The sequence below is a fragment of the Heloderma suspectum genome, chromosome 17, assembly GCF_057233095.1.
Source record: "Heloderma suspectum isolate Gila_16-S chromosome 17, 16-S_ref, whole genome shotgun sequence".
Lineage (NCBI taxonomy): Eukaryota > Metazoa > Chordata > Lepidosauria > Squamata > Helodermatidae > Heloderma > Heloderma suspectum.
The window spans coordinates 3,220,298-3,233,076 of NC_139474.1; the positions used below are offsets into that span (position 1 = coordinate 3,220,298).

General features: G+C 47.8%; 1 protein-coding gene across 2 annotated transcripts in view; it reads right to left on the reverse strand.

The window, feature by feature from the left end:
- ARHGEF2 (Rho/Rac guanine nucleotide exchange factor 2) overlaps positions 1-12,779 on the reverse strand; it is a 169,813-nt gene that overhangs the window by 116,480 nt on the left and 40,554 nt on the right. For both annotated transcript variants that reach the window (XM_084823678.1, XM_084823679.1), the window contains exons 3-5: positions 7,301-7,481; positions 4,621-4,729; positions 1,461-1,500 (exon numbers count right to left, since the gene is read on the reverse strand). In XM_084823678.1, the coding sequence (XP_084679804.1) occupies positions 1,461-1,500; positions 4,621-4,729; positions 7,301-7,481 (330 nt within the window). The remainder of the gene's footprint in view (positions 1-1,460; positions 1,501-4,620; positions 4,730-7,300; positions 7,482-12,779) is intronic.

The window sequence follows — 12,779 nt, forward strand, 5'->3', positions numbered from 1 at the left end:
GGAGAACAACTTGGCCCCATATGTCAGCCAGAGAGGGAGCAGCTCGCTTCACCTCTCCCTGCCAGAATGAACACACCGCTCGCAACTGACCGTTCCCTGGGACTGCAGACTGTGGCCTCATCCATCAGCCAAAGGACCAGTGGGAAGCTGTGCATGCACGCGCGTGCACACACACGCACGCATGCACACGCGCACACACACACACACACACACACACACGGCCTCCGAAGATAAACATCACAGCAAGAGGGAGACCAACCTGGCCCCATACAATGGCCAGAGAAGGAAAAGCTGCAGGGTGCTTGCTTCACCCTCCTTGCCAGAAGGAGCATCTCAAAGAACTTTGAAACTAAGAACTGGTGTCTGAGTTTTGCTTCCCCCCCCCCCCCAATCCTTTTCCCTTTTGTGTCCTGTGCTTCAGACTATAAGCCTGAGGGCAAGGACTGTCTCATTATTAATCTTTGTAAGCCACTCTGGGAGCCTTTCTTGGATGAACAGCAGGGTAAAAGTCCAATACATAAATAAATAAATAAAATGTTTTATTGTTGGATTTTTAAAATGTTTTTAGCTCAAAGTTGTTTTTAGTTATATGTTGTTTGTATATACTATCAGTATGCTTTTATGTAAATTGTTTTTAAACTTTGTATATTGTATTTTAATGTTTAATGTAAATATTACTACTACTATTACATATTTCCTGGTGGCCCTGCTACCCAAGATCTTTTCTGCTGGAGACCCTGGAACCGTCTGTAGGAAAGCCAGGTGCTCTGTCACAGCACTGTGGTCCCTCCCCAGAAGAGGCCTGCACACCCGCCTGCACAACCAGCGACCCATCAAGCCAGATGCAGCCAGCCAGCCAGCCAGCCATGATTTGTGCTTGACAACCACTTGCATTTGTCAGGCAGCAAAACAAGAGGTTTATTGAGTCCGTGGGGGGCCGCCATAAATGGCTGGGGGGCTGCCTTTAGTTTGGCCCATCACAGATTCTACAGGTCTTCCTAGAAGACCTCGCTTACACACGCACACACACCACAGCACTGGTTATTTTCTTTGGGAGAGACAGAAGGAGGGAGATGTCAGGACAAGCAGCACCTCGGTATTCTCTCCCCCCTAGCTCTCCCTTTCCTCCCCACTCCTTTCTTTTAAAAATAAGCATGAACAGTGTCAGTGATTCCCAGGAGGGAGCCGGGAAGGAGTGGTTCTTGAGGTCTGTCTAGCACTCTCAGGGGATCCTCTGTGAGAAAGGTTACCATTAGCAATAATTAACGGCAGTGTTTTTTTTCCCCTAAGTTAAGCCTGTTGTGGAAAGGACAAATAACACATCCGTGCAGATGCAAAGAGGGTTTTACAAGTACAGCAGAAAAACAACCCCATCTCCGCCCAGTGGGGGTCTTTCCAGGGCAGTAGCGGAACCACAAACTGATATCCCTCCTTTTCAGAGGGCAAGAACTGCTACTTACCCATTGGCCAGGTCCTCCACATCAGCATAAAGGGAAATTTCTGGCAAGAGAAGAGAACACAGATTTTGCTTGCTTGCTTGCTTGTTTATTTATTTATTTCTGTATTGCCCAATAGCCAAAGCTCTCTGGGCAGTTCGCAAAAATTAAAACCACAGAGTGCAGCGTAAAACAATATAAAATATGAAGCTTAAAAGTACACCCAGAATAAAACCTAGCAGCAACGCAGAGGTTTAAAATACAGATTTAAAGCAGCAGAGCTAAAAGACTAGCATGCTAAAATGCTAGGAAAATTTTTTTTAAAGGTCTTTGCCTGGTGCCAAAAGGAGTACAACACAGGCACCCAGTGAACCTCTCTAGGGAGCTCATTCAACAGCTGGGGTGCCACAGCAGAAAAGGCCCTCTTCCTAGTAGCCCCCCACCTCACTTCCTTTGGCAGGGGCTCCTGGAGAAGAACCCCTGAAGATGATCCGGGCAGGTACATACATTTACTCTTAAACAATGTGTATCCCACCTTTCTAAAAGATTCTCAAGGCAGCTTACAATATACCATTTAAAATCAGAACAGTAAACAACAATAGCACTAAAATCCTAAAAAAACCAAACAGAGCAACAATAAGTTAAGCAACAGCATCATAAATACAGCAAATCAGTGGAAGTTAATTACTAATTAAAAGCCTCAGGTGAACAGGGTGGCACCTATAAAGACAGTAACAATGCTGCCATCTCTCTGGGGAGGGAATTTCAGAGCTAGGGTCCCACCACAGAGAAAGCCCATCTTCCAGTCACCTTCCAGGTAATTTTTGAAGACAGAGGGCACCTGGAGGAAGACCTCAGAATCCGAAATGATGGGAAGGTTTGCCTGAGAGCAGACCGACCTTCAGATAACCTGGTCCCAGGCTGTTTCAATGCCCGATCATGCAAGGAGCCCAGACAAGCCAAAGCAGAGTCTCAAGTGGTGAATCTCCCAAAGGCCTATAAATGGTAGAAACTAACTTTCCCAAAGTAATATATTTTTGTTGCTTCCTGCTTTGTCTCAGGGTGGGGCCTTAGGACCCTGCCGGGATCCCAGCCCCTCCCCACGCCTGAACAAAATCAGAATAATGCAGAATTGAAAGCCACTGTAGTGTAGTGGTTAGAGTGATGCACTGGGAGCTGGGAGATCCGGGTTCTAGTCCCCAGTCAGCCGTGAAGCTCCCTGGGTCACTTTGGGCCACTGACTGACTCTCAGCCTAACCTACCTCACAGGGTGTGGTGAGGATAAAATGGAAAGGACGATAGCGTGTGCTGCCTTGGGCTTCTTGGAGGAAAGGTGGGATATAAACGTAACAAATAAATATATAAATAGGGCACGATGTCCGACTAAATTTCGTGACAGACAAGCCATTTTTCCAAGTCCGCTTCATTTACATAAGGTATACAGGTCCCAAGCGGTGCTTGCAGATGAGGCTGTTATCATGCAATTGCCTTGCCTCATTCACAGAATTTTATTGGGGGTGGAGGGGCAGGCTCCAGGAAATGTCTTCCATTTCTAACCCTCTCTGTTCTCTTTTCTCACCACTTTTTCCACCTTTTTTTCCTTTCCTCAAAGAATAAAAATTAAATAAAAATCTGTTAAGGAGGAAAAGATGGAATAGCCGGACAAAATGTCTCTGGGTCAGTAGTGCAAGGGGCCCGCCGCCTGCAAGCAACCACGGCCAAATCAGAGGTGACTTCAGGAGTGGGCATGTCTCGCTTCTTTTTTTTTAGAAAAAGCAGGGTAGAGTAATCTGAAGAGGGAGGGACGCACACGGCTGTTGAATCTTTCCTTTTATACCATTTTCCCACCATAAATCTCCCCCCACCCCTCAGAACCTGCCCTTTGTTCTGCCATAGCGGTGACATAGCTCTGTGGAGGAGAGAGGGAGGGAGGGACAATTCACCAGATCGTTCTTTTTTCGTCTCCTGCCCCCTCTGTTTAATGTCTCCATTGGATTGCAAGAGGAGTGGGGGTGGAGAGGAAAGGCTCCATCACTCTAAAGGGGGTGGGCCTTTCCTGGTGAAGTGCAAAAGCCCACCCACCACAAAGGACCCTTGAGGCAATGGAGCAATTTTCAGGGGTGCCATGGCCTCTCCCCCCCATTCCCGCCACAAGAAATGAAGACAGCAATTTTTTAAAATCTTTTTTTTTTTAAATGAGTGCTCTTTCATTTAGCACAACAGCACAGATTTTTTTTTACTATAGCGAGGAATGTATTTCAGCACTAATTAAATGATCAATCACACACACACACACACACACACACAGAGAAAGGTATCGAATGGCACAGCTTGGACAAGTAATTATGGAGATGTGCTGTGCGTCCAGAGGTTCGCCAATATGTCCAATACGTTGCTACACATATTGGAACGATGCCTCTTAAAGAAAAAGGATGAACAGCACTAAAGCCTCTATGCTTATTTATTATTTATTAGCGATATTGGTATATTGCTTCTCATTTGAAACAAATCTTTTGGAGGGATTACACTCCTCTTCCGTTTTTCTTTAAAAAGGTGGACTTTGTATGGTCTGAGAATAGATGGAAGAATGACAGGGGAAACAGAGGACAATGTCTGGATGAATTAACACCCCCAGCGGTCTCCATCTCACCCACCCTGGGTGTGTAGGCAGTGCAGGCTCAAAGTCTGGAGGGCCCCGGGGCAAGGCCCCCTCCGTGGGGGCCCCCCTCCCTCAGTGAGTCTGCCTTCTCGCCGCCATGGTCCCCAGCTGCTCTCGCTGCTCCTTCTCTTTCTCATCATGGCTCCCACTTGCATGCTTGACAGGCAGCGAGCCAGGGAGCAAGTCAGCAGCGGCATTTCCTGCTCCTCCTCCCCCCCTCCACGGTTGTCTGGGCAAGAGCGAGAGGGGGGCGAACGGGCAGGTGGCAAGGGTGACGAGGAGGAACAACTCCGGGAGGCTCTTGTCAGTGGGCCCTGGGTGAGAAGTGGGTCCTTGGCAGCTGCCCAACCATGCCTACCCTTGACACTGGCCCTGTGTATAGGACTGCAGCCCAAGAGAGGGGAGGGCCTTCTGTTCCGCCCCTCCAATAGCAAGAGCCTGCCAAACCTTGTCCATCCAAAGTGCTGAGTCATGGGAGGAACTGCCAAGAGGCCAAAGAAGCTGACCCAGCATCTGCCTACTCACCATCTGCATCTGGGTAGCTGTCGATGCCACTCATAGAAATGGACTTGGACAGAGAACTGCAGACGGCGCTTGGGGACACTCGATATGCTTGCATCCTCTGGGAATGTTCCTGAAGGGGAAACCAGAGCATTAATGCCATGCAGCCCCCAGCCTGGGGCAAAGGATTCATCATCTCAGCAACCGGGGGATCTGGAATTTTGCCCCCACCCCTCACTCCAAAGATCCAACTTACCACATCACTCGGTACGCATTAGCCAGCACGGAAAACGGGGCTATTAGAAAACCACTTTTTGAAAGACCCCAGGGCATGTCCCACTGAGTTCCCAGTTCAACTCCCACCTTATCCTTACAGCTTAATTACTAAACATTAGAGCTACCAGGACTCACATCTGCCTGCCCATCTAGCCCTCAGCTGCGGAAGATTGTACACTTAGAGCTCCCACCTCGTGCACTTACACTGAAGTAGCTCTGAGTACAACCATCATTTCATCATCATTATTACTTCATGGGCCTCAAACCTAGCACTAAAAAGAATCCCAGGGGGGTAGTTGGCCGAAACTTCACCTTGCATACAGGCTCAAGAATGGAGAGAGAGCAACATCCCATTCTTAAGGGGAAGTAAGAAACGAGCAGGAAAAAATAAAGGCAAATATTGAGAGCTTAGTTTGAGCGAGGGCTCAGCCTTTCAAAGACAGGAGACCCAACCCTTCTGAAACTGGCAGTGCATTCACTGACAGGGATGCTATGGGCTGAAAGGCAGGTGACCCCAAGCAGGTAAAGAGGGCCTCTGTCTTCTTAAAGGTGTATTAAGGGAGACACCTTAAGAGCATAAGAACATCAGAAGAGCCCTGCTGGATCAGACCAAGGTCCATCTCATCCAGCATTCTGTTCACACAGTGGCCAACCAGCTGTTGACCAGGAACCCACAAGCAGGGCATGAGCACAACAGCACCCTCCCGCCCCTGTTCCCCAGCAACTGGGGTACATAGGCTCACTGCCTCTAGTACTGGAGGGAGCACAGGGCCATCGGGACTAGTAGCTGTTGATAGCTTTGCCTCCAGGTATTTCTCTAACCCCCATTTACGGCCATCCAAGTTAGTGGCCATCACTACATCTTGTAGTAGAGCTTTCCATAGTTTAACAATGCGCTGTGTGAAGACATCCTTCCTTTTATCTATCCTGAATCTCCCATCCATCAGCTTCACGGGATGACCCCATTGGGCTCGAGCATTATGAGAGAGGGAGGAAAATGCCTCTCTATCTGCTTTCTCCACACCAGGCATACTTTTGTACACCTCTATCATGTCTCCCCTTACTCACCTTTTCTCCAAGCTAAACAATCCCAGCGGCTGCAACCTTCCCTCATAGGGGAGATGCTCCAGCCCCTTGATCATCTGAGTTGCCCTTTTCTGCACTTTCCCCAACTCTATAATGTCCTTTTTTAGGTGCAGTGACCAGAGCTGTACACAGTATTCCAAGTGCAGTCACACCGTAGATTTCTATAACGGGAGTACGATCTTGGCAGTTTTATTCTCAATTCCTTTCCTAATTATGCTTAACATGGAATTTGCCTTTTTCACAGCAGCCGCACACGGGGTTGACATTTTTATTGAGCTGCCCACCACAAACCCAAGATCCCTGAAGGGCACTCTAGCCTCCTTCACCAGTTTGAGAGCCAACCCGCCCCCCCAGCCTCCAGAGCAGAAGGAGTTGTTTCAAAGAGCTCCCCACCTCCCTTCTAGAAGGAACTCTTCTCAAACTGCCAGCAGCCCAGTAGCAAAGGGGATGTCATTCGGGCCTCTGCCACTGCTGGAGTGTTCACTAGTTGCTGGGGAACATGGGTGAGAGGGTGCTGTTGTGCTTCTGTCCTGCCTGTGGCTTCCTGGTTGACGGCTGGTTGGCCGCTGTGTGAATGGAATGCTGGACTGGATGGACCCTGGGTCTGACCCAGCAGGGCTCTCCAGATGGATCAATAAGAGGCAGTAGGCAGCTGCATCACCGCCATCCCAGCAAAAACACAAGCAAAGGAAAAGTCATCCCGTCCCCATCTTATTTATTTATTATTTATTACTGCATTTATATCCCGCCTTTTTTCCTCTTGCAAGGAACCCAAGGCGGCTTACATTATCCTCCTCCTCTCCATTGTGTCCTCACAACAACAACCCTGTGAGATAGGCTGGGCTGAGAGTCTGTGACTGGCCCAAAGTCACCCAGTGAGCTTCCATGGCCGAGTGGGGACTAGAACCCGGATCTCCCGGCTCCCAGTCCAACACTCTTGCCACTACACCACACTGGCATCTGGATGTAAATGCCTGGCAACAACTCGTTCTCTCAGCCTTTCCCAGCCTGATGTCCTCCAGCTGTGTTGGGCCATGGTGGCTGGGCATTATGGGGGTTGCAGGCCCAACACATCTGGAGGGTGACAGGTTGGGAAAGGCTGTACTACCTCACTCTAGCACGGTCAAATGGATCTCCCACTTCTAAATGGATCTCCCCCCACATCCCCAGCACCCCCGTGCGTCTTTCAGTTTGTAAAACAGACCCGTTTCTCAAGGTCTGTGTCTGATTATCATTTATATACAGCACCCTGTATTGAATTATTATTTTTACATAGCCTTCTGTATTGAATTTGAATCGAAGAATATTTTGTCTGCAAAGTGGGCTGAAAATACATACATACCCGAGACATTTCCTGGTCATCGTCACCATCCTCTTCATCCTGAGAAAGCAGGGACTCCATGTCATCATTGCTACGGATGATGGGGGCTCGGCGGGGGTCCCTTCTGCCCCGGGGATGCCCATCCAGTTGCTCCATGGAAGAAGAGTCAATTGCGTCGGGGGTGAGTCCCTTCAAACTCACGCTGGAAAGGAAGTCGGCAGATCAGACACAGTCCAGGAGGTTTCCTTTTTGTTATTAATTCATGTGTCCCCAAGTTGAGCTGCCCCCTCTCCCAGTAATAAAGTGCCCTCCCACCACAGACTCAAGCCTGAGCACGTCTTTGAAAGCATGTCAAGGGAGAAGGAAGGCACAACAGTTAAAACACTGGTCACACTCGGTCCGCCACTGTGATTCTGGTTTCCCCAATTTATTGATTGATTGATTTTTTTTTTATTACATTTTGATCTTGCCAAAGCTCTCTGGATTCACAACAATTAAAACCATAAAATACAGCATGATAAGACTAAATATAAGATGTTTAGGGTGCAATCCTACAGATTGCAGAGCAATCCTACAGGACAGAGAAAAGGCCTACAACTCCCAGTGCCCTTAAAAGATTAAAACTGCAGTATAAAACCAAAGTAAATGCTTGCCCTGCATACATACATACAGGGCCGGCCCTAGGATGAATAGTGCCCTGGGCGAGGGGTGCCTTTGGTGCCCCCCCCCATGATCAGTTTTGCAGGGCCCCCAGAGGATATATGGGGCCTGGTGCAGGCGTGATGGCCATCGAGAACGACATCGCACACAACTCTGATCTCTCAGCCACTGTGCTGCAGTTTGCACAAGTCGAAGCTCGAAAAGCCACATTCGGAGCGGTAGTAGTGAACGGTGCAACACAGCAGAACTATCACAGGTTTTACTTTTAATATCTTTTGTTTTATTATTATTATTATTATTATTATTATTATTTATATCGTGCTTATAGTATAGTTTACAGTATTTGAAGTGCTGACTGAGCTTCGACTATTGGGCAGTACAGAAAGGTAATAAATAAAGAATAAATAAAAAGTGCTCGATGGCATTGCCTCAGAGTAAAGCTGTGTTGCGCCGATTGCTACCTAGCGCAAATGACATCAAAGTGGAAGTGGAAAAAGAAGCATACTTTGAAGCGAACTGAAGGACTATCGTTTTTGTAGTTAGTGCCCAAACAAGCTGTAGAATTTGAAAGAAAGGTTACGGACACTTGCTTTTTGCCACAGTACATTCCAAAACCAGAGCCACTGAGCTTCGTTTGCTGCCTCAGGTAACCACTCAGCTCGCCCACCCCTAAGGCCAGCCCTGCGTACATACCAGCTAATCAAATGCTAGCTAAATAATTGCCACTGCCCACAGCCAGCTTTTCCCCATTCAAACGTCAGAAAGGCTACAGAAGGGGTTTCACAGAATCATGGACTCGTAGGGTTGGAAGGGGCCTACAAGGCCATCGAGTCCAACCCCCTGCTCGATGCAGGAATCCAAGTCAGAGCATCCCTGACACATGGCTGTCCAGCCTCCTGTTGAACGCCTCCAGCGTGGGAGAGCCCACCACCTCCCTAGGTCATGGGTTCCATTGTCGTATGGCTCTAACAGTCGGGAAGTTATCCCTGGAGAGAAAAGGTGCTCAGAACAGCAGTGAGGGCACCTCCAACCCTGCTGCTCTACAAGTATTACATCCGTCTGGTTTAACTTTGGGGATTCAGGCAACGGGTGGACAAATTTCTGGGATGCATTGATCTGATGAAATCTTTATCCTATTTTTCTATCTTGCCATTTGGGATCTTAATTTAAAACAGTGTGAAACAGTTAAAAACAATTAACAACAAAACTACCAGGACCTGATTTAAGAAGTAACATTAAAAAACCCCATCATATGCTGTCAAATGCCTGGGAGAAGAGGAAAGTCTTAACCTGGTGCTGAAAAGATGACTATCCTGGTGCAAGACGGACCTCAGTGGGGAGAGCATTCCACAAACGGGTGGGGCCACCATCGAGGAGGCCCTCTCCCTTGCTGCCATCCTCCAACCCTCCCTTGGAAGATTTGTAAGGGAGAAGTTGTGTTGTTTAAACAAATGGGACAGGACACAAAATGCTGCGCTGTGGAGCGCTCCTGGTCAGGGTTCCGTATCATTTTCAACCTCCCACCACCATGGCAGTCAGTCAGCATTCTGGGCCCACTGAGCACATTCAGTCCTCAGTGGGACGGTTTTTATCCCCCTCCCCCACCCTTAGAGCTTGCCCCTAAATATTTCTCTTTATCTTCTATGAACCTTGGGAAAACCTGTTGATACCTCCCTCTTGTGTACAGATGCTACTGTTTTGGCTGCATAAGGTTCCACATTCAGAGAGTTCACTGCAGCCTCCCCCAACCTGGTACCCTCCAGTTGTGTTGGACTACATCTCTCAGCATCCCCATGCTGGCTGGGGATGCTGGGAGTTGTAGTACAACACATCTGGGGAGCACTAGGTTGGGGGAGGCCAGCATATAGGATCAATAAACAAACCAAGGAACGGAATTCAGGATAAAATGGGATAAAAGTCTTGGGGGGGGGGTCCTCCCACTACCCCTTTCATCAAATAGCCAGAGGAAGAATTTCCCTTTTATCCACATACCCAAGACTCAATTGTCTCAAACTTGCTGCCAGTAGGTGGCACCATAAGCTTCAGATGGAAGCAAAACCAGTCCAGACAGAGAACCTATATTCGAAATCCAAAACATGGATTGCTTATAAATCAGCCACCCTTACAACCATGCATGCACATACCCAGAGTTGTCACACACACACGCACACACACACACACACACACACACACAGGCTCCTTTACAGCTGGACACAGACTTGGCTCAGCCCAAGAAAGCGTGTTCAATGTCAGGTCCACAGCAGCGGGAAGTCGTTGCCCTTGTGGAGGCTTCTCGATGTACTTGCGCTTGCAAAAAAACCCACCCCAACCTTCCAAAGTAACTATACGATGGGAATTTACTTTGAGACTTATAACACTGGGTCCCAACAGCTTCCAAATGTTACGGCAGCTTGGAGTATTTCTCTCTGCACGTGCCATCCGGAGAAGTGAGCATCTCAGAGCATGTGCGGAAAGCGAGCGCACATCGATGCAGGGCCAGAACCTATGTTCTTAAGATACAGAGACAGAAACCACGGAGCTGGCAGAGAAGGACTGCAGCAGCTCCCCACATGCCCGTCAGATCTTGCAGGCTTCTGCCTTCTGACGGACTGGGAGCCTTTTAGTCTCGTTGCTGATCTGCTCGCCCGGGGTGAGTGGCAATTGCCCTGGCGAGCATCTGAGTGGCAATTGCACTCGCTCGTCCAGAATATGCCTCTCTTGCTCTTCCACTAATTAAGGAGTAGCAGCCCTTGGTGGCTAAAAGAAGGAGACGGACAGCCAGGCAACACTTTGCTCAAGATTTTGGGGAGCAGGTCTTCTACCTCCGAACCAACAATTGGAAGCTAGAAAAGGGAGCGAAGCCACCCTCTGCACCACACGGCAGGGGCAGGAAGGTAGCAGCACACATGAGCAGAGCACAAAGTACACAACCACCCCCTAAATATATATGATTTTGCACATCGAACTAGATGTGACAGGTGATCATATGTTATCTTTCCTTCTTGAAAAAAATAAAATAAACGAAAGCTTCGGAGGCTGCCAGGAAGAACTGAACTGCTTCACTCTTTCGTCCAGCAGCAGTTTTCTACTCAAAATACATCCCCTCATCTGCTTTTTCCCCTACAAAGGAAAATATATGGTTGCCCGTCTTTATTCCCATGGGGGGGAAGCGGATGGGGGGAGTAATTCTGAGTGGAGGGGAAAGGGTAAAGCAGATCTCCTCCTCTCCCCGCCCTTCCCCTGTTCCTCTGCTCAGACTGACAACTTCTGAGGCTCTTGTTTTTGCTTTGCTTTTTGAAAACAAAGGAAAGATACAGGCGACCACACACCCTTTCCTTTGGCCCTCAGAAAGGCTGAACTCTGTGCCCTGAAAGAATCATGCAAACAGGGAACATGTGCATATATTACCTTTTTCTTGAATAATTCAGGGCACAATATTATGCATGTTTAGAGAGAGAAACGTCCTATAACTCCCAGCATTCTCCAGCCAGCATGGGGCCTTTTCTTCTGTCTAAACGTGCATAGGATTTCACCTTTATTCTACATCTCCTAGCCAGGAGGATGTGATGTGGGTAACACAAGGGTGAAGGACCCAGGAGTAATGCACAACCACTTTGCTAGTTATTTAAAACATTACTCTTCTTTTCCGTCAATAGCAGGACCCACAAGGCGGCTTACGGTTCCCACAAAACCTTAAAACCACTAAACCCATTACAAATGAGCCCCCTCCCACCAACTACTCAAAGGCTTTGGGAATTTCACTACACTCTCCCTGCCGATTTTCAAAGTTATATTTATAACCCTACTGAATGAGATCAAAATGAGTCCATCCAGAGCATCCTGTTTCCCACAGCCGTCAGCCAGATGCCCCTGGGAAGCTCACAAGCAGGACAGGAAGACAGTGACCTGGTCCGCACATAACTCTATCCCATGGTTCATTTAACCCATGGTTAAATGTTCCCCTACCCAGGGTTTGTCGGCAAAAACAGGGCAAAATTCTCATGCCAAGGACCACAGCCCCTGTGCACCCTGCTTGAGGTTCCTCCTTCTGTATGCCAAATTCATTTACTCTGCAGCCACCTGCCTTCTATTGTTTTGAAATCCAGGAAGGCATTTGTTCCTTTAGTTAAAGATATACCAGAAAAACATCCTTGTCTCCAATAGGTAATAATCAACAGCTCAAAACACGCCTCGGCAGCTGCAGGCTGTGAAAAGGTAGGATAGGCTGTACGCTGCATGGGGCTGTAAATGGCTTCCAGCTCAACATTCATTGTGGAACTCACTCACATTTTCCCACTGCTGTTTCTTCTTTTTCTCCTTCTCACTTCAGAAAGCCTGACTTTTTTAGGATGGAAGAGTAATGCCATGTTCACAGGGCTACTCTCTGCCACCTCTTTAAGTGGTGCGGTTTGGATGTCGACGGTAACTTACCAGGCTCATGAAACTATCATAGTTCAGCATACGTGTATAAACTTTGCGGTGGGCACCAATTTTATCACCTGTTTGTTTCCTTAATTGATCTTTTAAGTAGCGCTAAAACATCTTTCTGACTATGCTTTTTTAAAACTAAAGCAATAGTAAAATACCACTTAAATGAAGGAATCTTATGTCACCATCATTTTAGCAAGATGGTTAATGTCAGTGGCCAGAAAAGTCTTAAGAATCATAGAATAGTAGGGTTGGAAGGGGCCTACAAGGCCATCGAGTCCAACCCCCAATCGAGTCCAATCTTCTTCTTCTTCAATTGATCATAAAATTAGCATGTTAATTTTTTTTTAAAATCATTTAAAAATCTTTTTGGTCACCACCATTAACCACCTTGCTAAAATTGCAGTGACTG